Below are 27817 nucleotides of genomic sequence, written 5' to 3' on the forward strand. Positions count from 1 at the left end.
TGCCACCTACCCTCCAAATATTGAAAAATGTATGAAAATGAGCAGCTGAGACACGACCCGTCCCGGGAAAGAGCCCAGCCTCTTCAGCCCGACTACGCACCCCGCAGAACTTAACACAAACCGCTCAGCACTCATGTAAGGAAAACCCCCCTAGGTAACATATATTTTTTATTTTTTTAGGAGGAAAACTCAGGGAATCTATGGCTTAGGGCAGCCCTTCCTCCAGGCTCTAAGCGGTCAACTCCCATTTCGGCTTCCCAGCGCTTGCCTGAGCAATTGCAATTTTAAGACTGTTCTGTCAGAATTCAGGTTTCATTCTGTTTAATCTCATCCTTTCTGCAGTACTGTACTTGACAACTGATGAAAAAAAAAAAAATCAGTGACACTGCCAGTGAACACGTGCAATTGGAAATTGTTGGAAGCACTGTCATATTGAACTCAGTCTAACAGCGTCCTTCCCTCTGTTTTCCCGTCATTAACCAATTATACAGTACGTCTTTCTTGTGGCTTAGTGCTGGGGTGTGTACAATAAAAAGAATGGCAACAATAACACACGATAATGAGCCATTTTCTCATAGGACAAGATTAGACAGAATTAAATTAAATTGTGACAGAATGGGCTAGCTGACGCTGATCAAGTTCGTGAATGGGATGTAGATCATATGTGCTGGTGATGAGGGACACTGACATCAATGACGGGCAGGCTTACAGGCAACTTTGCTGCAAGTTTTTTTTTTTTTTTTATTTGAGAGGCATTGCGGCAAGCAGCTTGGGCATTGCGGCAATTGCCGCCGGTGCCGTCGGTTATTTCGCGCCCTGGACATGGCCAAAAGTTTTGCGTCACCTAGAATTTTAGGATTGAGACATTTAAAATAAACAACAACAACAACAACAACAACTATTTTATTTATCATGTAATTACAAGGAACTACACAATTATATTGCAAAAGTTTACCTAAAGTCATAATAATAGACAGTATTTCACGTTACATTTCGAATGTTACATTTTTCAATTTGTCAGTTTTTTGTTAAGTATATGGGAAAGCTACGAAGCGGTATGTACCTCAATATGTTAAAGTAATGTTATTCAGCAAGTTTCATTCAACTTTATGAAGCAAAATTAGTTCATTATATATTCTATATAAAATGAATACATAAAAAATATGCATTTGGTTAAATTTGCCACGTGACCGGTTACATGTCTAGCATATAATTCAATGTTTAACCACTTCTTTAGAGTTTATACGTTTAAAATTCCCATCCCCAATACAGGGGCTTGAGCACTACTACCTCCTGCCTCTTAAGATGTTGTTTAGAAGCTAGTTTAGACCCTGTCATTTCTAAGTTATCAATATATGATCACAGGACACTACACAGTATCTGGAAGAGTGAGTTCTACTTTGCAAGGCAGCCACCATCAACTGCAATCATGTCAGACAAAGCAATGAACAGCTTTTGCAACACAATCTAGCCAGACTTGTGGCCTCCATACACTCTTTGTTCTGTCACTTACCGCAAGACTGATGAGACACTACATTAAACTGCAGTCAACTACCCTTGGTCTGATTGTCCATCTAGATCAAATGCTAGGTGGTTGTAAAGTCACTTGGCAGCAAAATAGCCATGGTGGATAACCGGTATTAATGTCACAGAACACAGAAAGGTAGGTAGGTGCAGTAGAGTTGTCTCTTGATTGTTGTCATAACTTTCACTATGACCCGACACCACAAGGGCCCTGTGGCCCTCTTGGAATGCTAGAAGCATTTTTGAAAATAAAACAATTCAAAAGAAGCTCACCCTCTCCTCCAGTCTGGCTAATTGTTCTTTGTAATACGCATCCTGCTTCCTCAGATCTCGATCCTTCTCTTCCAGTTGTTTGGCCTGCAGGACGGAAAATATATATATTATATTTTTTTTTTTTCATTTAAGATATCCTTCTCAGTGTGACATTATAAAACCTGTATAGAATAAGACAGGTATACAATGCAGGAATAAAAGATTGGGAAATATTAAATTTGGACATGTACCGGTATGCTGTAGTGATCATGCAAGCCTTTTCTTTGTTATATGCAGTGTATGGTGGTTCTTTCATCATTCTAGTCTCAGGCAATTGATACATTATTTCCAGGCTACCATTAATAAATAAGGAGAGGTCAAAGTGGCAATATAAAAATACTGCTATGAATTTGGGGAACAAAGAACTAAGTATGTCACCTCTAGCTTACATCTGAATACCAGTCCATGTTGGTAGACTGGTGACCAAAGGAAATTTTCCATCTGAAGGCTATACTGCAGCACAAGAGACACGTTAGGCCTGAAGATCCCCGTTTCCAAGCAACCATTATATATTAAAAAAAAAAAAAACATACAACACCTGACATTAATTGGCACTACAGGAGCTTGGTGGCTGAACTGTATTCGCCACTTGATTGAGGAAGGGCCTTCTAAAGTAGACTGGAAACACACTAAACAATGCAGAACAACATAAAGTATGCTTGCATTGTTGCTATCTGTGACTTATGGGGCTAGTGCTGTCATTTAGCACCTTAGAACTAGAAAGAATTAAATTCCACTAATTTTAGTATTCAGGGGTGTGATTATTAATACTCCTACTATCTGGTACAGTACCAAAACATGAAACAGCAAACAGGTTTACTATTGCATCTTAACACATGGTTTTATTAACGCTATCAATAATGGGTATAGTTTAGGAAGGCCTCCCGCTAACCACAAAACTGCAGCATTTTGTCATACAGTAGTTTTATAGCATATGAAAATACAATATGACAATACAAGAACCCTAAGAAAGAGGATAATGCTAAATAAATGTGTATAGCTGTATGTGGAAAAAGGACGACTTAATTTGCTACTACTTTAAGTTTCTATTCTACTCTTGCGCAATCTATGAATTTTTTATAAATAAATAAAATATTTCTGTCCTTACCTTTGTTTCAGTTTCCTCAAGCATGCAAGCAAAGAGATGCACATTATTAATCCAAAACAAATACATGTTTAGGCTTTGAACAGCTTTTGATTCCACCAACTAGCTTATATTGTATAGTAGATTTAGTTACTGCAGGAGCTCAAGGGCATGTCTTTTTTAAATTTTAAATTCAAGGACTACAGAGAAGCTGAGATTGCATCATGGAAGTAAATCTTCCTAACCAGTTTAAATCGTTCGATAATAATTTTTTATTTTATTTATTAAAATACCTCTAAAATTCTGCAGATTAAATGTTCACAGACTGATTTAGTCTGGCTATCGACATGCTATGTTGCACTTTTCAATATTTGGTAAAAAATGTGGGCTTGTCTGTTTAAAGTATAACAGAGTTAATAAAAATGTAAGCGAATAGACATTACATTAATAAGCAGGTGTGGCAGGCTGGCGAGTGGAAAGAGGCCCAGAGACAGACTGCAGTTCAAAAAAATAACTATTTTATTATAAATAAACACAAAAATGAAAGGGCACAAGGGCCAAAACAAAAAAATTTAAACACAAAGAAAGACAAAAAGCAAAATTTACAAAAATAACAATTTCCAGGCTGGGCAATGCCTTCACTGGATTCAAACTTTCCAAACAACCAAAAAAAAAACCAACCTGCTTCCTCAGCTCCCTCTCTCCAAATGAGAAGCAGAGGCCTCCTTTTATATCAGGTGGCTGAGCGTTGATTGATCGTTAATCAACCTAATCAACCCCAGCCACCTGAACATAATAAACCCAGGCAGGTAGGGGAAGTTAACCCTATCCCTGCCAATTTAAAAGGCAGAGCTTTGCTCTGCCACAGCAGGGTTTCCTGTGTAGCAGTATTAAACTACAAGCTTACAAAACATTAAATATGTCTATAAAGTCCATAGTTAAGTTTGGAAATACATTTATAAGAAACACTGCCATTAGATGGCCTTCATGGGATTCTTGGAATCTGATGCAAATATATTAGTTTCTTGCATTAATTCGCTAATCTTGATCAAATTCAGAGCATTTAAAGCACTAAATAAATACAAAATATTAAAAGAAAACTATTCTTTAAAGATCATAATTAAATCCTCCTTTTAAAGTTGTTGGCTTTTCTCCAGATACAAAATAACCAAAAACTCCTTATTACAAAACTGACCCCACTGAAGAGGTGCAGTAATCAAGGATCTGCTGATGACAATTTCTAGCAATCAGTCAATAAGCTTTTCAATAGCACTGCCTTCCTTATTTTCAGAGATTGTGACACTACTGTGACCTTGACAGCTTTACTAAACTTGTATTGTGGTGTTCCATAACAGCTCTTATTGCCCGTTATGAAACATTTTACAATAAAACAAAGATTATTGAGACCCTCAAGTTGTACCCATTCAAAAAATGGCAATAAATGACATCCACCAACTACAATATTAGGCTTTTACTACGCAGGACAGAAATTTCAAACTAGAATGAAGAACATTCCACATTTGTAAGTTCCTTAGACTATTTCTGCTTTACAAGCTACCCTACAAGTGCGATATTTACATAACATTAAATTAATTAATGTTTGCTTCATAAGGGTACTAATGCCAGCACAGCAAAATAAAGACCACCGCTGATTGGGGAATGACATGTTTGTAAAAATGTACAAATAGAGCAATATTCTCTCTCCTAGTTAATGCAAAACCCTGCAGCTAATTTTATAAAAGAATTACATGTCATTAAGAGAAAATGCACTGATGAAGTGTAAGCTTTAAGGCTGAGGCGATGCACCGTATCATTTGACAACTAATTGGTAGTCAAGCCTGTGCATAGTTTTTGTGTAAAGGGTTTAAGCAAGGGAACGTTTTTATTTATTAAAATTAAACCAGCAATTATTTTTTTGTATTAAGCGCAACTTCTCTGCTCCCCTCAGGTCTGACTCACTGAATCTGCATGCAATTAAGCTCACCTTTTCCCCCCTGCCCAGCCCCCTGTGAGTGTTTACTGATGGGATTGCATCTATGCAGGAGTCTTCAAAGTAACAGAGCAAGTTAAGACTGTTGTACTAGAATTACAAATACTGTATCAACCGAGCTACAATGCCTTCCGATGTTTGGCAATTATTTTCTAAAGATGGCAAAAAAGTAAAGAACGTAATGTTTGGTATCCTCCGTTAACACAACTAATTTGTGTGACCATTTAATGAGATGGCACACTACAGTAATTCTGGGCAGATTGTAAGCAACTGCCAGTCATCACTTAAATTAAAACAAAATGTGCACACTATCATGTTCCTTAACACAATTAAAATATAAGCCACGGACAACACTCTTGTTACTAAACTGCTGTAGACAGTGAAAACTTTTTTTTTTAAATTTAGTTTTTGTCTCGATTGGTTGTTACTCTGACTTGGAATGGATTCAAGCAATTTTTGGGGGACTTTGCTTTGAAACCCAACTGGTACAATTAACATGAAAAAGGTCAAATGAAAAATACGTAATATATTTTTTAATTACTATGTGCATAAAGTAATGAACTTATAATCCAAAAGTTTTTCAAGAGTTACTAGCAACGTTAAACAGTAATCCACAGCTCCACATGTATTACTTGTTGACAAATCAATGCATCTGCTTTTTTGGAGAATGATATATCGATAGTGAAAAAATCAGACATCGCCCCAGCCTTGGTAAATTTAACGGCAGAATTATATTAATGGTTTGCAGCACAAGATCTTACTGAATATGAATTAGCTGGAACAGAATAATTAACAGTAGCAGTGTTTTTAATTAGCTGGGTGCTGCAGCTTAGTTCTAAATGTGAAAATATCCTGCAAGGTTCACTGCTTCAAATTTGCAATAAAAATAAATGTTTTATTTCAAATCAGAAACTTCCCAGTTACCCAGAAATAAAGTGTGTGGTGTACATTTATGTATACAAAACATATACAGTAAATGGTCAGACAGATGGGGATGTGCTGGTAATACTGAATAGGCTTTTAATGACTCATTTGCTTTACTATTCTATATCGAGATGGTCAAAGCCCAGTACTGACTCCTACTGATAAAGCTTGATAAGTTTGGTGTACTGTAATCTGACAAAGGAATACGTATTACAAAAGCAGGGTTAATGTTAGCGGAACCTGTGGAGTCTGTTAGTGGAGCCTTCTGACCGAGCTAGTATAAGTAATTAATGGTCTTTACTGGGGAATGAGGGGAGGGGGGAGGTAGGAAAACACAATTGTTTCCAAAACAATTCCTCAAACAAAGTTGGTGTAAATGGTAGTTATTTTTTTAGTTAAGTGTCCCTTCAGTGTCAGGTTACATTAAAAACATAAACATGGTCTCTAACATATCACAATTGTTTTAATGAACCCATAATTAGAGAATTTAACAGATTGGAAACCGGTAACAGTGCTAAAGAAAAAAAAAAAAATTGTCTCAGAGGTTTGAATGAAACCAATTTTATTACATAGTATACATATGTACTTCCATTACTGGGTAGTGCAAACATTACAATGCCTGCATAAGGACAGCAAGTCCTTCTGTAGAAAAAAGTTGAAAAAAAATGACAATGCAATTTGGCTAATTGAAGACTAGGTTTACATTAAGGTGCGCAGAAGTAAACCATCCAAAAGTGATTGATAAGTACAGTATTCTTACATTCTGTTGGAGGAATAATTTTCCTTTGCTGTAAATAACCATCCAATCATAGAGTATCACTAAACCTTCATCAGATATTGCAGTTGTGATACTATTTTTAGGGTCATAACACAGTAGTAGTAACATTATTAAATTAGAAAACAGTCCCCTTTGGTTCAAGGTGCGGATAAACATAACTTTATTGAGGACTACATTACTTTTGCCAAGATATCCAGTTGCTATCCCTAATTAAATTTGTTGATTTCAACAGATTCATGATGGAAATTAGTAAATCCCTTAAAAGTTATAATTTTGAACAAACCCCTTCTGTATTCCGGTCACAGAAACTCAGAAATTCTGCACCGTTGCATAATTTTTAGATCGAATGCTGTAATGTAATTTTTATAGACTTCTGTGAAATTGTGCTGCGTTTATGTGATACATCTGCCATCTTAATTAACTTACGTTGATTTTAAATGTCCAAATCTGTTGGCACAAGCAATCCAAAAAAAAAAAAAAAAAGTTACCAAAACAAAAAATGAAATTCCTTCTATTTACATCTGTAGAGATAGCAGTAATGTGTTATAGTCTTCTGTGATCATAGGAAAAAAACTACTTTACCAGAGCATTTGCCTTTGATAACACAATTCCGTTGATGCAGTGCATCAGACATGTGCCTAAAAGGCTAAATAACCCTGAGAATTAAGGTAAATTAGTATTGGCCACATCTGGATGATACTGAGAAGGTCAGCTTTGCTATAATATTGGTAACTTGTTACTGAGTGATCCACCTTTGATTGTTGGTAGGGACAGATTTAACACCATCCCTGCCAACCTTACATCCCGCCATAACCTATTTACACATGCAGGGCTTTCACTCTGCTACAGAAACTGATATCATTAGACTCACAAATGTGTCACATGGGGTCAAAGTAAAGAAAGGGGTCCTTTCTCTGCACTACTAATCAAGCAAATACATCCCTCAAACACACTATCTTTACCTCTAAAAGTAGCAAAGGGCTCACGGTACGTATTAGAAAACCTCACGGCAGGATTATGGTGAAGACACATCCACAAAAATTGATCATGCCGCAACCATGCTTCTCTTTCCTTCACATAGAATGGCTATTTGAAAGGAGTATTATAATGGTGTGAGGAGATTAGAAATAAGCTTTTTTTCGGTTTTAAGTTTCAGGTGGCTGAAAGACGAGATGATCAACATATTTAGTCTAGTTTCTGGTTCAAGGCTAAATGATTCCTGGTTTTATTTTATTTTTTGATAGACACCTAACACTGTGTGTGCTCCTGCTTTCATTGGAGGGCCCACAGCAACAGAAATTGTTTCTGGCCAGTATTACACAGACTTAAACCAGAGTGAAGACTTTTGAAGCAGACAGAGACAAGTGGAACATGACAAACAATCAAAAGATGTCACACTTCCCTTGGTCTTGTGACAAAACAAAAGGAATGGTGACAAATAAAGAAGAAAATAAATCAGAAGAAAAAAAACACATATCCTTTATGTCCTGATTTCAAGAGTGACCTTCAAACTGTTGATTTGATGAACAACAACACCTGTGCCTTCTGCCAGTTCTGTCGTCAATTCAAAGCTTGTCTTCTTTCTATTCCTTAAGGATGTTATCTTCAATTATTGCAGTCCTGGGTTTGTCAATTACAGATGATGTTTCTCTGTACTTGATTATGCTTCGGATACCAAATCTTAAAATCGAGTGATGTGAGCTATTTCCCTCAATGTTTTTCCTTCCAGACTTAGAGACTTAGAGACTTAGAGTAAATTGTTGATGCTCATAATGCACCAGAGTAGAAAAATGCAACATGTCCAGACTTTTGCACAGCAGTGTATATGTGTGTATGTATATAACAAAACTGTGCCATCAACAGTAAATGCCTTTAAAGATTCATGAACACAAATATAAAATGACACAAATAAATATGTAATTGTATATACATTAAATAAACCAAACCATTTGCCAACACAGACCTGTACTACAACAGCCGAATAATAAAAATATAGCTTCACATTGGCAGGCATAGGGGTAGGCAATGGTAGGCACTGCCCAGCAAATTATTTTACTTGTCTACAGATTTTGCCTGGTGTTAAAGATTTATAAATGGAGCTTACACGTTTTCAATTCACTGGAAGAGCAGCTGTGCTCTTGCTCCCTTAGCAAAGTTAGTACTTTATTGAATGTATTTCAGCAAAATCCTAGTCCCAGACAATAATTTGTTTTTTGTTTGTAATTTTTAGCTCTATCACATGATCATTTGTTTTGTTTCTAGTCAGTGTACTCTCAGACTACAAAATCCGCAAGGGCATTAGATGTTTAAAATATTAAAATGTATAAACATATAAAATGTGATTATTTTTTTTCTTTAAACATATTTCTAAAAAAGCACCATTAAATTAGCATAATGTGGGTATCTTTGAGAATTTAGGTCTAAGACTTGAATTGAATGTCGTTACTGTTGCCTTTGATTTACTTAATATCTCCCTTAATATTAATGTTATCAACTGCCCCCCCCCCCCAATAAAAAGTATGTAAGTATTTCATTACCAAGTCCATCTGTCTGTCCGTCCACCCTCCACCTCAAGAGTTGTCTTCTTGCTGAAAGGTTTCTGTTTGAGGATTATAAGTTTGCCTAGTTTGTTTTAGATTCAGAACCACCATGCATTAAAAACATGTTTTTTCTTCCCCTCTCAGTTGTAAATTGACTGTCAAAAGCAGCTTTTCTGACACCTGTATCTAACCATCAATCCACTTTTCCTTGGTTTCACAGTGTATTGGCAGCAGTCAGTGCCAATTAAGAACCTAGACAAGCACCCCCTCTCTTCTAGGTCATGGCACTGCCAATTAGAGCACCTGCTTGACTACTTCTTGGGTCAGGCTGACAAAGGAGCGAACCCCAGACAAATATCAGCTGAATCCAAATTTCAATGAATATTGTAAATATTGACAGGGATTTTTTTTTTTTTAAATAAATATTTAGAGGTAAAGAGCAACTTGGTGTACCAGTTTTTCTTATGGAGAATACATGTTCAAGAGATTTATAGAGGCCACAACTTATTAGTTTTAAAAGTCCAGATAACAGTTAAGATAACTGCAAAGTTTAAAAAATCAACATGTCAGTATTTTATACTTTCAGCCATGTTATCACAGTATAAAATGGATATATGTGCAGACTGGTTAAATGACAACACTTGTATTTTAACTGAACTTTATGAAAGAACGATCACTAGTAAAAGTTGGTTTGCTTGAGCACAAAAGTTGTTATTTTATTTTAAGAGAAAAAGTCAGTTAGAGAGCCTGTGTCAAAGACTCTCAACCTAAATGGTTTTCAATGTGCATTCCTACTGAGGAGAGTGCTGTATAGGTTGAATTTATGCTGCTGACCACCTGAGTATTTTAAAGCTACAACACACTGGAAAATTATCACTGAAAACATATATTTGTTTAAATTGTTTTGTTTTTTTAACAACTCCCCCCCCACCTCCCAGTCAGAAATATTTGTCTTCAAGCAAAGTTAAATGCAAACTATAAAGTAGCCTATTACTTTTAAGTTACTTCAAATTATTGCTCAACAGTCTCTGAAGCCTGTAGTTATACATTTATATTGTTTTATGCATCTTTTTCTGCAAGCAATTTTAACTTCTTATATCAATTCCTAATATTAAAAGTTCCCTCAATACATGGGTCCACATCACACTTTACTCACTTCCAGTAAATTGTGAAAATTGTAATGAGATTGGCTGAGGTTATAAATGTATGTATAATGCAATTCCCCCATTTTACACATTGATTTAAATATCATGTTGCGTTGGCTGTTGATGTAAGTTTCCACTGCCACTAGAAATTAACTACATTAGTTAATGCAATCTATAACATATATATAACAATATACCTCTAACGTGAACTTTTGCAAGAAAAGACAATTACATTATTAATTGACTTGGATATAATGAAAGAATAGTCTGTAGAAAATGTCTACAATATCTAAACTTATGCTACACTGTCGACAATTTTTTAAAATAAAAAAAAAATTGTGCTGCTTACTGAAAAAATATGCAAACAATTTAACAATTAGAAGAAGTGTTTACTGTAGTTCACTTACAACAGCAAATTTCATCAAGGAAAAATGGCAGTAGTATTATTTCATGTTTCTGCATAGGTGATCTATACTTGTATTATTTTTTATCAAGCGCAGTAAACAGACAACCTTTAAAATACATCCACTACAATAAGAGTTTAAAACAACGCTTTTGTAGCTGGGTAAAAATATGCTGAATTGTTATTTACAAATTGAGAATTTCAACTATGCTTTTGTAATTAGTGCAAGTTCATATTTATGTCTCACACCCCATTACTTGCACTTCTTGTGAAGCCAATGAAGCGTGTACAGTATAACAAGTTGCCTTCTTTGAGCAAAACATGCTTTTACTGTGATGCACTTGCCTTCACACACACACTACTGAATCATTTATTTTATTTTAAAATACCTCAGGGAGTAGAGCTATGTGAAGGTGAAAAGTACTGCAGCAAATCTAGCCTGTGTGAATTTTTGCTACTGAAATTAAGCTTTACCAGTGCATCATTTCAGAACTGCAGTAGGTAAGTGCCAGTACTTAGTATTCAGAAGCAACTATGGACCACATGCTGCAAGCAAAAAACTTAAACTGGCCCACCCTCTCAGTGTCTAAAAAATGAACTTCTACTAAGTGTGCCCCAAAGGTTTTTCTTAGCTGAGTATAAACACAAGTCTTACTTCATCTTCTGATCAATGACATGTGGTAATAAAAAAGTACACTATGCCGCTAGTCAGATAAAAAAAAAATAAAAATGCTGGCTAAGGTGTGCAGTAAGCATGTGGTTCTGCTTTAGTACAGTACATAATAAAGCAGGCGTAGTTCTTTAAAAGGATTAGAAATGTATTACATATTGTAAGGCTTTATCAGAACATACAAATCTCCAAAAGGCCTCTGATTCAATATTTCAGAATTTTTCTAGAAAATGAAAGTGGAATTTCATAATTCTATCGTCAAGACTGATCACGTGCACTTTGATTGAAATATCTGTCCAAGGCTTATCTCCCCCTTCTATTCCATCTTCATTTTACTTATTTTAACACTAATTTTTATTTATATAAAATGAAAGGCAGTTTAATCCCATCACAAATCTATAGTTGGGCCCCCACCTTCACCTCAAATTCAAAAGCATGTTTCTACCAAAAAGCTTTTCATTATCATACAGGAGTAGCCACCCGCCAAACCGAATACATTTGTCAGACATTAGGTGGCGTCAGGGTTTAAAACATAAAAAAAAATAATAAACACACACACATTTATAGTGCTCAGTGTATTTTAAATTTATAAATCATTGTGCTGAAATAACACTAATGTTTTGGGTAGGCTACACATTACATTGTGAAAAAAATCTAAATCTGTACAGTACACGTATACAGTAGGAAAATCAAATGAACAGCAACATACTTTTTTACTTTAGCCTGTAGGCTACTGGTATGATAACACAAAATAAATCATGCTGCTGCATTGCACACATTGGGGTAATGCAAATAAAATAATATTTTAAATTGAAAATAAAATTATTATTATTATTATTATTATTATTATTATTATTATTATTATTATTATTATTAACTTGGCAGCCTTGACAGTTAATACAAAATAGACATGGTGCCACATTGACAAGTTATGATACTTACAGGACAGTCAATTCTCGTTACGAATTTCAAGGGACTAGCAACACATTTTGCATTACACCACTATTCGTATTATCACGAGAAGCCTATAAGCCAAATGTATACTGCCCGTTTTTATTTAAGTCAGTGATGCAGTGCTAAATTGTGCAGAATTACAAACCACCTGCACATTAATAGAAAAGGTGTGTTTCCTATTCCTATACAGATGCTGAGAATGAGCTGGAGGGGTTAGCAGCACATGTATGCAGTCAATAGCTCCCCTGATATTTCGCTGTTCACCTCAAAAATGCATTGAGCACAACTGGCAAGCACGAGAAAAGGTGGACTGGGAAATGCCAGCAACAATTGAGACTGTTTGTTTAAAACCGGTTTGCGGCAGACACAACACTTTAGCAAACCTACCCCTATGTGAGTATAATAGAGTCTCTCTCAGGCAGGTACCGTTGCTGAAAACATTTGCAACAAAAGGAACTCAATAACCTTAACTTGGCTAGAGCAGATACTTAGTTTCTGCACATTCATTTTTTATATTTTTTTAATACTGTAAATTCTCTTTTGCTTAAACTTTTACTGAAACACACAATGATCTTGTACAAGTGTTTTCTACTACATTACAACACCTTTCTTTCTACCATAGCTGCCACTGCTGTACTGGTTCTTACTTGCAAAATCAGTACGAGATTATTGGATTTTGGTGAACCAGATATGTATTCAGTCTTCTTAGAGCTGCAGTCACTTTCCGAGACAAATACTTAAAATCTGTAAAGTATGCTAATAACTAATGAATGTGACATATGCTCAGGAATCCATTTATATTGAGCATATATATGCCCATTAGCCGTTTCTTAACACCAATAACTATCTATCACAATGTATAGTGCTCTAAGGCTACAATGTTACCACTTTGTCATGCTGCTCAAACATTACCTGCTGCACTGTAATCAGGTCAGCGACCTGCAGCTAAAAAAATACCAATGGGATTTTTAAAACCGGATATTATTTTAGGTTGAGACTGCATTGAAAATCATAAAGCTCTGATGTGAGGAGGAATCCCCAAACGGACCAAGAAAGGTGTCCATATTTTTTATTAAACTTTTAATAAGCCTTAAATTGGTGGTCCCCTCTTAACTCCACCACACAATAACATAGAGAAAATATTACATTGCACATTGTAAATCAGCAAAATAAAATCGGAAACAAAACTACAGAACTTAATTATATGAAACCAACCAATTATTGACAGGAAAATAGCATGGTCTTCTGTTCATGCAAATACTTTTTTAGACCTATAGTAAAATGCACACAGAATCTTAATGGCAGCAAAAACAATATTTCAGTGGATCAAAAAAGCAAAAAGCACTCCAGAACACTGTAGAAACAGTGCTCTGGAGTGCTTTCTCACAAATTTGTATTGAGTCAATGACAACATCCGACAACTTTACTTTCAGCTTTTGTTGCAATGCTTTATGTGAACAATTGTTCTAACAAAGCCCCAGTAGTAATCAAAGCAAAAGACATTTGCGAGTGTCTTACACATACAACTTACAGTCTACTACATGCTCACATTTAAAAGTACATTTTCAGTTGAGCTATGGCAAATGTCTATTTTTTAAAAACAATTTCTTTAAAAAAAAGAAATTTTCCAAATACTTCATATTACACCACCAATATATACAAGTGATAAAAAGATAAATTAAAATAAATACAAAACTATACATTTTGGGGCAAATAACCAGAGAACTCATTATGCATGCAGTCTTATTTTAAGGTGCGTACTCTTCCCTAAATATTTTCACAATATTCTAAAACAAATTACTGCAGTGAGATTGACTTCAATATAGGCACTCCGAAGGCAACATCTGACAAAGCATGAAGGATTTCACATTTTGCAGAAAGCAGCATATTTTCAATAAAAATTGAGAGAACTGACAGCTTGACGACTGCCTTCTTTTACCCTTGGTTGGACCATGGCGATACTCTTATCCAATATACTTAAACTAAACCTTTAAAAAGGTTAATGTTTTAAATAAAACCTAATGAGTTGATCTATTACACTGAAAGTGTACTATGCAGGCCTCCGATTTACATTTCTTTTATTCATGTTCATTCCTATACTGCTTGATTTTACCTTTCTAGCCTCCTTAGAGGCTATTACTGTTGGAAAATGCTAATAATTCACTTTATATCAACAAGAGTAGGTTTTTTAAGAAGCAGATAAGAAAAGAAAAGAAAGCTCTGAAGTGCCTAAATCCCACCAAAGACCTTCACTTATTATATTCACTTCAAATATTCAAAGAACAGATATAGAATAGACTTAGGAAAAAGGCAAAAAAAAAGTGGGATTTTATTTCAAATGACACCATATTAATGGGATGCATTCATAACACTTTTGTAGATTCCACATACTTTTTCATCATCTGGTAACTTTTTGGTTGGTCTGAAGTAATGTGATTAAAACACTTTTGAACGTAGGTTATTTGATACATATTTGAAAAGTGAAGTAGTTTCTAAAAGTAGAAGCGAGCAGTTGTTTCTTGATGTGAACTAGATGCAAAGAAAAGCATCTCCTTTTCTTCAGCTATTACTTTGGTTTATTCAATTAATGCAGGGAATTATTTCCCCACTAAAAGAGCAAACAGTTTCTGGAAACAGAAAGAACACTCAAAGCAAAACAGTATCGAGCAGACTTTCATATGCGCAGAGCAAAACTTAAGTTCAAAATAAAGCAGAACAGAACAAAAAGAACATAATGCAACACTGTAGGTTTGATCTTAATACTAGTCTGAATGAAAGAAAGTGAAACGAGCTGAGCGCACCTTGATTAAGTAGCCATTGACTTCAGCCCCTCCCCTTCCTTCTCTGTGTGTTCAATCACCTCCGGCACCCTGTGGAGGGTCTTGTGTACGTGTCGTAAATAAACCGGTTCTGGCTCACACTGCCTAAGATGGCGTTATCTTGGTGTGACCCTTTGTTCTTTTGTGCTTAACCTATGTTATCTCTTGAGCAACATCCGTTCCTCCAGCAATGTGCGATTGTGTTCATTCCAGTAATCAGACGGTCACTATCAGCGCAATTAAATGCAATCTTGCAATCTCGCATTTACCAGTTACTGTACCTCCTCTGATAATCTCCTTTTAAAACTAACAGAGTGTACAAACCTGTTATCACATGCATCTTATATTGTATTAAAACTTCTTTCCATGTTATCCAGCAAAAAGTATGCAAGACACCAATATTACTTGTACAACGGATGCAGGCTTTTAGCTTGTTCACATTTTACTTTCATCTAATAGTTCCATTGACTGTATAGATTAGCTACTAACTTGATAAATGCAAAATGTTACTTTGTGGCATTAATAGACCATGTGAAGGTAAACTGCTGTGTAAGCTGTCAATAGGACAACAAATAAATGGCAGTTATATTCACACTCACAGATAATGAGCTGAATGTCTACAGTAAATCAATCCACAACAAACTCTAGTATAGTGTTGAGGAGATCAAGATGGGGACAGAGACTTGCTAGCATGGCTTATTAAATGTAATAGATGAGTTGTGATGGATGTTGCGACAAAAATCAGGAATCAACCATATATTATTAAAAATGAGCAATATCCAATAAAATGCGATACAGGTTCACTGACCTCTGCTATATAAATAACGGTAACGACAGAACGCTCATTACTTAAGTCTGAAGGTGTTATTCCCTTATCTGCACAAGATGGAAACATATTACAGAGCACATTCCACCTCAGTCTGTGAGGCTTGGTATTTCAGCATCTTCTAAAAATGATATTTTTTGTTGCTATTAAAACAATGAATGAGCAAAATGAGGTATGTAACCAATACTCTTGTAAAAACAACTGAAAACTCCTGAGGATGCTCTTTGCCTCCTCTAGTAATTCAGATCCACTAGTTTAGAAAAGCCACACTTAAGACAATACAATTTAAAAACAGGTGCCAAAATTTCAACTTAGAACATTACTGGAGGTACTGCACACCTTTTACACAGCAACTTGGTCGTGACTGTCTTACGGTAACTATATTTGCTATTACTGTACAGTGAGACCCATCAGGCCTACTTTGACCTATTAATATTCTGTACCTTGGCAGATATTTGATCTCCAAGGGCGAAGATGATATTCCACACTGAGAACCCCTATTCAAAATCAGACACCTTTGTCTGCTCCAGATTAGTACTATAGCTACTCTATTAAACAGTAATTCAATTAGCTTCTCTTGTTCCATGCAGGGTCTTGTTCCCTCTAATTCCTTAATACTTATGCATTACAAGTTTCAAACTGTTTTTATTTTATTTTTTTTTATGCACTTTAACTTGTAACTCGCTTAGCATTTGATAGTATTAGATGGATCACATGCTGACTAACAAAAACACAGGTTGTTAAAAACAATTAAACTAAAAAAAAAAAAAATACATCAACTTTCTTCACCACGTCTTCATATCAGTAAGTCAGCTACTAAATAACATCACCAAACTTGCCTTAATGACAACTCAATTGAAGCCAGTGCCTGAAAGTGCTGCTTTACCTGTATATGCCAAGCCTTTATTAGAAGTTGATAATAGAATTGACCCTGTGCTCAGTCTCAGGTATAGATTTTTTACTCACAGCTCTGACATTTACCATGATTCAAATAATACCATGCCAATAAGCTATTTGGAGCCTGGGTTAAGCGCCAGATTCGTTAAAATCTATGAATGGCTGTACAAGGAATTATTTAAGGTTTCTCATCAGCTTTATCATCTACATTTACATAACCATTAATGCTTTGTTTGGGCAGACCTTCGATTGGTATTAAACACTGACAGTACCTATTCCATTTGTGTGACTAACTTGTTTTGTGTTCTCATTGAATTGCAGCTTTAATATCCAACAGTGACAGTTAGAGAGCTAGGAAGGAAGATATAGAGAGAGCTACAGAGGGTAAAGTTGAGCAGAGCCAAGTACAGTATCATAGGGTACTTACAAAGCGCTTGGTTTTCAGCCGCTCTTCCTCAGTGGTCACCTTTTCCCGTAGTACAGCCCTGGAAATTCTCTCATTGGCAGCAGCTCGCTCTCGCTCCAGAACTTTACTGATTTCTTCACGAACAAGAGTTTTATCCTGTTCCAGTCTGGGGGGGGGGGGGGGGGGGAGTTAAAATCCAAAGTTTTATTAGACAGAGGAAGGCATAAAGTAATTGTGTGTAAGCACTGCATATCAATATAAATAAATACATACAATAAATATTCTGAAAATAATGGGATTTTGAAAAACCTAAAAGGAAGACAATTTATTTTAAGGAACAAGTCCAGTCTCACTTTATTAAAAAAAATGCATGTAAAAATACTGCAGCATTATTGAGTGAAAAAAGAACGTAATTTTAAAAGGATAAAGCATGCCTTACATTTTACAATTTTTTTCCCCCATGACAATGAAAAAACAGGAATCATAACTCTGTGACAGTGACACTGACAATGCAGTCTTTACTGCTGTTAGAAAATCTGGAGAAATCACATAGAAGGCGAGAACTGCAGTGGTTCAGGAGTTCAAGCAAGTACAACGTGGCATTTTTATTGGTGTTATTGCACTTTTTCTTTATACATTTGTCTTCATCAATTTAACATCCACTGACATTATTAAACTAAAGAAAAGTTTTGGGTGTGCAGCAAGTATTGATATATCATCTTGACTACTGTGAAAGATCTGACCTGTCCCACACAGCCCTTTTCAGTTTTTGTTTTTATCCATCAAGGGTACCCTCCCATTCTACTGTAGCCCCATAAGTTAAAAAATAAAATAGGTTGAGGATTGATATTCTGGAATTCTTTTTAAAACACATCCAGGTACTTCCACATGCAATAAAGAATCTGAGATGGTGAGGGGGGTGCCATTGGTCAATGACACCTAAGCATTTTTGCTGATCAAAGCACTGCTGATCAAGTACTTTGTTTTTACAGAGGTACCATTTCCATATCAGAATTAAGACTTGCCATCAAAAGTTTTTAGACAAGTAAAAATACTAAAAGAAAGTTTTGACAAACACTTTGCTATAGTGCAAGTTGTTATGGGGAGCATTGATGGACAGCAACCTTGAAGTCATGCCACAAATTTTTGATTGGATTTAGGTCGGGGCTCTGACTGGGTCACTCAAGGACATTTGTCTTTTTTGTTCTTTAGCCACTCCAGTGTAGCCTTGGCTGTGTGCTTTGGCTCATTGTCATGCTGAAAGGTGAACATCCGTCCCAGTTTATTTTAGTTTCGTCCACAAAACTTTTTGCCACATGGCTACAGAATCTCCCGAGTGTATTTTTGGAAACTTCAAACGGGATTCAAGACTGTGGATTCAGATTTGTGGAGTGCTTGGGATATTGTTGTCACGTGCACACTTTGACCAGTCTTGGCCATAAAAGCTTGTAGCTCTTGCAAAGTTGCCATTGGCCTCTTGGTAGCATCTCCGATTAGTCTCCTTCTTGCTCGGTCATCCAGTTTGGAGGGACGGCCTGATCTAGGCAGGGTCTTGGTTGTGCCATACACCTTCCACTTCTTAATAATCATTTTGACCGTGCTCCAAGGGATATTCAGGGCCTTTGATATTTTTTTATATACATCCCCTGATCTGTGCCTTTCAACAACTTTGTCCCAGAGTTCTTTTGAAAGCGCCTTGGTGCTCATGGTTGAGTCTTTATTTTGAAATGCACTACCCAGCAGAGGGAACCTACAGGAACTGCTAAACTTATCCTGAAATCATGTCAATTTAATCCAGGTGGAGGCCACTTAACTTGGTGTGTGATTCTGAAGGTGATTGGTTACAACTGAGCTAGTTTAGGATTGCTATTATAAGGGGGGGTGGACACTTATCCAACCAAGCTATTTCAGCTTTTATTTTTAATTCATTTTCTACGCATTTCTAGATTGATAGATAGAGATAGTTTCTTAATGTAAACTTTGGGGAGTAAAGGCAACTGTACATTACTTCATTATAGTAGGACAACCTCCCACCTTGCAGTTTATTACAAAAAATATTTAAAACAGCTACAACCTTTGCTGCTTTAAAATAACTGACAGCTACAGTCTGAGTTACCAAAGCTAATGCATCGCTAACCACTCTTTTGTATCTACTCAGATGCATTAGGGTGACATCGAGAGCATGTCATCATCTGCCATCCACAACTGCATTTCAAGGCAATAAAGGCATTTTATCAACATGTTACAATTCATTTTTGAAAGCAGCATCAATCAGCAATACATCACTTTACAGAAGGCCAATAATATGGGACCTTGAATAATTTCTTAATTGACTGAAGTCTAGTCCCAAAAGTTTGAACCTGCTTCCAAGTATTACCCTGGTTTGTGTTCCTTTGGGAAGAGGGGGGGATGGTAACTGAGGGTAGCTCTTTAACATGAAACATTACGCTACGTTGCAGATACTGTATGGATTCAGCACAGCATGAACCTTGTAAGCTAAACTAACAATTAATAATTCACCTTGGCATCAATGTTGCTGCACCGCCTGCATAATTTAACACAGGTTTCCATCATTACTCACATTATATTTAAATGGTCACCTCCTTAAACTTTCAATTCTTTCATGACATTGAAGATATATAAACAGTCGCCGAATACTCTTTAAAATAGTAAATCAGGGAAGATTTCCAAAGGTTAGACTAGCATGTATTAGAAACCATCTCACTAAAGAAATAATTTATCCCACTGGGTGAACATTTACCAGTAGGTTAACTAAAATATTAATTTCAAGAGGACACTCATATTTAGGACTATACTTAAAACACTATAGTGGGTTCTGGAAGTTCAATGTGCATTTAAACATTAATTAGGAAAATCTTGAGTCAGGTACAGATTACGCAACAGTGATCAATCACACCCACACACCGCCTTGGAAGTCTGCAATTGTTATCAATGATAAAAGGGTGACTAGCTAGACACTACCTTCTCCATAAATCTGTATACTCCCTTTATTTTATAATACAGTTCTAGAATTTAAGATATACTGAAGCAACAGCCACACTACAAATTCGTTTTACAGGCCCATGTCAACAGTGCATTCTTATTGTTACTGCAAGTCACGCCAGCAGGATAAAAAAATAAACATTTAACAGCTCTGAATTCAGATAAACATATTCCTTGAGGTAGAAAAATCATACCAAAAACATTATTTAAAGCTTTTAGATGTTGTTCCCGACCCATTGCCATGATAGTAATATACAAAGAAAGTTGAAAAGCTGGAATGGTACTATTACAAGCCCTAAACCCTGTTCACACTACTCGGCTGGCCCAGGGCCGCCCCATATTTAGGTCTGCAACCCCATTCACATTTGCATTTTTACATGCGACTGAAAAGCAGGCCTAAAATGTGGCAAACTGCTTGTTTTTTTTTATGGAACGATAGCCTGCACTCAGAATGGAAGAACAACCAGGATCTACAGTAATCCTTTTGTAGCAGATGTTATCTTATTAATATTTTTTTTTTCAGTGTGGTACAGTAGCAATTCTATGGTATATATTTAAAAAAAAATTAAAAAATTAGTGTTGACTAGTGTTGACAGGTATAAAAGGACTATCAGGTTGTACACAATGACTGACATTCACAAGACAACTGACCACCTAATATTACTGATCCCTCCTATGGAAAAATATACAGCATTAAATAACATTATTACACGTTTCTTATCATTTATACGTATTTGTTTAACCTGCATGAATACTGTCTTTGTTTACAAACACGATCGTTAAACTATTCTATCATTTACTCATTATTATTCTCCAGTCCCTAACCATTACCAGTACAGACTGAACATTAGCATTATACCTTTTCTTAGAAGATTACCAAACATATGGCCAGTAACAAAACCCTTGCCCCTCATGTAAATGGCAACCTCATTAAGAGATCGCCTGAATCTAAATACAGCAATTCGCCGTCACATATCAAATACACTTTGCTCAACAACATGCACAATACATAATAAACCACTGCTCTAGTACCAGTAGAATAACGTTAACAATAATAATCACAGCAGGCATTGAGATATTACAGTGCAGGTTCACATACATGGTGCATCAACAATCTTAGTATGCGTGAATGAGAACAGTATTTTGTGTGTGTGTAAATGCAAGCAGCTAAAATAAATAATTTTAATGTAAAAAGACACACACTTCTGTAGCTATGTATATCATCGAAAATAAACAATGGTGGCTGAATATGCCGAGTCGTCAGCACCATTATTGAGATCCACAATCCTGAAGTTTTTATAATTATTGCTTAGTTACTAAATAACAAGAAGAAAATTTAATTGACAAATTAAGCATTATGAAAGCATTGCAGCTCATATATTATGTGGCAGAAACAACCTGAACGTTAACCCGCTAGATTTTCTTTAAATTTCATATTTTTGTAATTAAAGTTGTATAATGTAGAAATAATTACCATTCAATACTGATCCACCGCTAGCACAGATTCAGCTTTCTATTTGCCTTTCATGCGCATGGGACTGTCTACTCAGCTACATAACCATATTGGTAATGTGATACGAAAAACGTCCCAAAATCTGCTTTGCTTTCATACGTATGTAAAGGCCTGCACTGGTTCCGGATTGCAGGCCCTCGAACACATCGAAACAATGGCCTAAATCTGGGCTGGCCCTGGGCTGCTTTTTCTTTTTTTGGAGTGTTCACATATGAGAAAATACGTCCCTGAGCTGCCTCAAATCGCAAGTGTGAAGTGGGTCCTAGACTTGCCTGGTTCACATAAAAGCAGCAGCGATTTTCATCCCAGATTCCAAGACTACTCAATCATTAACCAAGCACAGCTATCCTTGTCCTCCTTGCTTGTTACTAAGTACTGTATTATATCTCAATATGAGCCACATAGTAATTGGAATTTGACAGACTTGCATAACATGCACAAATGTTTTGAACAAAGCAGTTTAAGGGGCCATACAATATTAATGGAAGACTAATGTTTCTAAATCCTGGGGTTAAATATTTAATGAGGCAGAGTGCCTCTTGGATGCAATGCTAAGAGTTTAAAATCACAGCTGCGGACATGGGTTTCTGCATGGGGATATATTTTCCTGTGAAACCTTTAACCTCAGTACAGATTCACACTATTCAAATAAACCAAGAAACTCAAAAACACCAATTTTATCTCTTAAAAGATCTTTTCAGACACCTCATTGTTGTGGTTTCCAATAAACATTTTTGGTTCTATAACGATGCAATTAAAATAAAGAAACTATAGACACAGGTTGTTAGTTCCAATTTGCCATAAATTTGGACTACTGGTGTCAAAGGTGTACTGCACCCAATCAAGGAAGGATGTTACTGATTCTGTGATTTCATTAACATAATTTTGTTTATGAGGCTGTGTGACAGATCAAGGATTGAATGCAGGGAGGATTTTTGGGGTACAAAGGAGAAGCAGCTATGTCAGTACTGACCCTTGTACTGAACGCTTAATATAGCCGGAGCTTGTGTTTTGTAGAGGAGAAGTAAAAGTCGGGAGCTGCAGCCACGGAGCCATCACCAAACCCGGACCACGTCCCTCACAGCACAACACTCACCACTATTCCTGGAGGAAAGGAGCACATTTTCGTGCATGGAGAACTGTGGTTTAGGAGTGTATTCTTTTCAATTTTGGAACAGGACTGTAACCTGCTGTGATCTCCCCGATATCATCGCTGGTAAACGGGTGGATTATTATTATTATTTGCCGATTTAAAATAAACACGGATGTTTTGGGAGAGAATTTTTGCCTGGACATTGCATTGTTTACTACACCACTCACATCTTGATCACAGGCTGATAAACTTTACAGTACTGTGCTTAGGTACAGCAATCCACAGACATTTAAACCCACATACCATGCACACGATATTATGAACGGCTTCAGGCAATTCCAATCTATCCCAAAACTTGGTGGTATTGTTAACCTTTCTGGCTCCAGTCCCAGAATTAGCATCTTCATTCTTTACAATCAGGTAGCAGCAGTGCAACCCAAACAATGTCTATAGATACACTTAATAGTCACACTTTACAGTTCCAGAATTTAACTTTTATAAATGCTCACGTTTTCAGGATACTATCTGCCTGGCATTATGTGGGATGAATTAAGTCAATGGGCTATCAGTAAAGACATCTTATTTTTGTATTTTTAGACACGGTAAAGCAGTAATAGTTGCGAGCGGAAGTCAGAACCGTTCGGTTGTCACCTCGTGCTCTGTTCCTAACCAAATGCCTAGTCATTTCGAACTGCGATTCGTGCATTTTGCGTAGGCCATTTATTCGTGCTCATGAGACAAATTCCACCCTCAGTGTGAGTTGGAGAGAGCAAGTTTTGCCAGCCCACAATCCTAGCCTTGGCTGACATAACCACAAGTGAAATCAGTTTGATCTGCCAACAATGGAAATGAACAAGATTGCAAGTGAGTCTCAGTGGCAGATTGAAACATGGAATAAAGTGTCATTCATGGTCTGTAATGTAGCATAACTGAGGGACATAAAATACACAGATCAGACAATAAAAGAAACAATGTCTAAACATTTAATGTATTAAAAAAACTGTTGTTACCTTACTACTCTGAAGTATACAAAAATGTCAATTAGGTTGGAATTTTTCATTTTCCTGTAAATTTTTTAGCTTAAAAAGTAAGTAGCAGGGTTCCGAAAAATAGCATTATACATCCCCACGGGTTGCTGCAACTGTTTAAATAATGTACCTGTAATTTGACAAATCCTGACAACTTTACTTTATAACTCTAAAGTATGTTCCAAAGCTCTTTTCAAAATGGCTTCTCTAGTGCACTGGGGTTTAAGCTCTGTCCTCTAAATCACTGCAGGAAGAAGAAAAAAACAAAAACACATAAGAGCTCTGGCTTTTCTGTTCCATACCACATCATGGATCATTACTGATGTGTAAGCTGTTTGACAATGTAGGCAATAATCCTTACACTATCAGTGCAATAGAGCGGTGTGGGAAAGTGGGTTGCAGTGCGCAGATGCAGTGGTGATACAGTGCTCCAAACAACACAGTTCTGATGATGTTATGGTTGTTTATTTAAAATCTGAGGGTCAAAACTGACCAACAGAAATCCAGGCTATGTCACTGCGACAGTGACCTGGAGTTCCCAGTGGGCGGCGCACAATTGGACGAGCACCACCTGGGTAAGGAGGCCTTAGGTCGGCAGGGCACTCCAAATAAAAAAAAAGAAATGCATCCTTCTACTTAAATGTGGCACACTTTATCCTTAAATGGCAGTTTTTGTACATTTATTAATGGTATTTTGTTAGAATTAATTGACTTAGCAGGGTTTGCATATATGTTGCTTCACATTAGTCTTGTTTTGTTTGCGCATTGATAACGTTCATCCAAAATATTGTTATCTTTAAAATTCACTTGCTGTATTCCTCTAAAAAGGAAATAAAACAAACAATGTAAAATACATTAAGTTAAAGGTTTTGGAACACAGTTGCCTTTACACAGTGAACAAAGAATGATCAAGCACTGGAAATAAGAGATTCCAAACACTTACACAAAATGCCTTAAAATCTGTCTTGGACAGGCCAGGTGAGGAGGCAATAGTCTCTGTGCACAATTTGTTCTAAGTATAGGATTAAATTTGTACTGCTCAATAGATTTCAGAAAGATAATTAACTTTTATTTTTACACAAATTAGGTTGTCAAAAATCATTGCTCTGTTGGTCATTGTACAATTGGAGCCAGAGAGGTCATCCTTCCATGGGGTTATTTTCCACAGGGACAGAACAAATGATCCCCTGTAGGAGGGGGCTTCAGGGGCAGAACATGAATAATCCTTAGCTGTCAATCACAGTGCTGGCCCTTCCTAATCAAGAGCTACAGTACAGAACTCAATCTGGAGAAACCCAATCTCTCATAGCATGATTAAATATAGCACAAAATGAGGTTCAAAATGCCTTGCAATGGGACGAACAGGCTGGACAGGAAAACATAGTGCGGTGGTGGTCGAGGTAAAGAAACACAATCATATATATTTTTTTCTGTGGATAAGCATTTAAAAAGCAATGGCATGGCATGTCTTTCTCAAGACAAAGAATTTGTTTTTTTTTTTTTTTTTTTTTTTTTTTGCTTATTGTCCTTTTTTCTGCAGAGCAAGCTCCCGTGCCAGTTTAATTCTACCTATCTGCAAGAGGAGTTTGTTCTGCTCTGCTGGCTTGAAGAGCACTCTCCAGAAGATCTCAACAGCAGCAGCTGCAATATACAAACTAATATTTATTTATTTATTTTTACAAAAGAATGATTTCTGAAGCTTTAATTATAATTACGATATTAGTGAGCAACCTTCACAGGCCCTCAGTTATAATTGTGCTTAGACAAAGTGAATTAAACATGGACTGAATCTCATGTCTAGCCCACAGTCCCTCTTTTACGTCATGCATATTATTGTAGTTTTTTATTTGGAGTCTTTTTGGTTAGTTTATGTTCTAGCTAAATTATGCAATTTTTTTTTTTTTTTTTTTTTTACCAATACCTATATTACTATGCTGAATATCTGTCCAATACAAAATGTAATGCAATACCTAATCCATTGCTTTGTATTCATTTTGTCTTATTTCTTTGAGCATGGCCCTTTATTTTAGGTATATTTTTTCCTCTCACAATAAATGGAACTTTTCTATTCAATACCACTACGAGACAGGTGTGCAGCAAGCTCTACTGAGCCGAGACCAATTCCACAGTACAACTCAGAGCAGCGGCACAGAGCTGACCAGAAGCAGATTTTCATCTCAAGTTCATGAGGCATGGCACCATCTGGCTCTGTATGCAGCCGCCTCTGCAGTACAAAGATAAATGCTGTCTATTACAAGGAATCTTTTAGCAACATTTGCAAAGCCACGAGTCTCTGTGAAAACGTAACCCCTCTAGCGACTGGGTAATTGGGTTGTTGATCATCTCCCGAGAAGACTCCCACACTTTCATAGCAATTAATGCCACAGATGGAGCTAGCTGGAGTTACCCCCACTTTCCTTTTAACATCTGAAAGGAGTCTACATTTGTTGTATATATAGACAGCAAAGATGCAATTAATTTACTACTTTAAAACCTTTTTTGTTTTGTTTTGTTAATTGGTGAAATGTACTCTCATCTCCTCAACTTACATAGCAAAGGATGTATCATAGCATACACGATAGTCAAATACCTTTGACACAAGTAAATTGTAAGGCTGAGTACCACCCTGGCCATTAATTAGACCATCAAATTTCATAAAATACAGCGTTTGACTTAGCAGCCAAAGTAAAGGCCAGGGTGCCAGGAGATCCATATTGTTATACTTTTTGTGTGACCCCGTGAAAGTCAAATCAGATTTACGTAAAAAACAAATCTGACTGTAGGCAATGGGTCCATCTTCAGTCTAGGGGAAATTCAGTAGGGAAAAAAGTCAGCATGAACTATCTTCCACCCTACTTTCAGGATTTTCCCCAATTCCACCACCTTACTCATGGTATCACAGCGTACAAATGAAGTTCCTCCTGCATAGTTCAGCTGATCTTAAATCTGATAAGACTTTGAGGTCCACTGATGCTTGCGGATTACGGCACCACATGCAGTATAAGACTGACACATTCAGATGGTGAGGCATTTAATCAGACATGTAGCCAGATGCCAAAAATATGCCTAAAAAGAGCAAATCTTTCCCTTTTTCTTAATCCTCTGCAGTCCTGTGTCGGACCAGATCTCTCACTTTAACAGCATTTGCCACCCTGCAACCAACTTTTAGAAGGTTAGAATTTATACATTTTATTTTTTAAAAGTAGACAGCTGCAATCTTGCTGAGGAATCATACTGCAGTGATGAAAAAAAAAATTTAAAAAAAAGAAAAAAAAAAAAAAAGACAACAAGCGAAGCGGGAGGTAACATATCGGATTTTGTTCAGCCAAGCAAAACACCATGGTCAATAAAGCTCTCTACACTGTTACCAAGGGGACACAATAGGAGATGTGTTCAGTTCTATGGCTTCAAACAATCCTATAAAAATAGATGAACACCCTAAATATTTTATGGGTGACGGAAAATACATTTCTCAATAGTAATTTGTTTGGGTTACAGAGGGGTGCCAACACTGGCCAACAAAATTGAATAGACAGTATGATCAAGCCCACACACTCAATCCAATTTCCCCAATACTTATTTTTGTATATACTGTATAGGCCAACCAAAAGGAAAATAAATAAATAAACAAACATACATACAACAGGTAACCTGGATGGAAATCAAGTCCCTCAATTTAAAAAGGTGTGAATATTCTTTGGTTTCCATCAAAAGCCTAAAAAAATGCTTAAAGCTTGGTTACTTATGAATTATGCATCTAAAAAAGGGAAATCTAATTTTCTATTGAGTTACCAAAGTGTTTCCATTGACTCTCCACCTGAAGCTTTCAAATTGATCTAATGTTGCTTTTTACTTTGTATAATTGTGTTTTATTCCCATAGCATTTTACAAGAAAACCTTAATATGTG

At 36.3% G+C, this 27817-nt stretch overlaps 1 protein-coding gene across 1 annotated transcript in view; it reads right to left on the reverse strand.

The window, feature by feature from the left end:
- The window catches only part of LOC121319874 (MICOS complex subunit MIC19-like), a 69219-nt gene that overhangs the window by 18357 nt on the left and 23045 nt on the right, over positions 1 to 27817 (reverse strand). The window contains exons 4-5 of the mRNA XM_041257786.1: positions 17294 to 17438; positions 1798 to 1881 (exon numbers count right to left, since the gene is read on the reverse strand). Of these exons, the coding sequence (XP_041113720.1) occupies positions 1798 to 1881; positions 17294 to 17438 (229 nt within the window). The remainder of the gene's footprint in view (positions 1 to 1797; positions 1882 to 17293; positions 17439 to 27817) is intronic.

This window comes from Polyodon spathula, chromosome 8 (genome assembly GCF_017654505.1).
Source record: "Polyodon spathula isolate WHYD16114869_AA chromosome 8, ASM1765450v1, whole genome shotgun sequence".
NCBI classification, from domain to species: Eukaryota; Metazoa; Chordata; class Actinopteri; order Acipenseriformes; family Polyodontidae; genus Polyodon; species Polyodon spathula.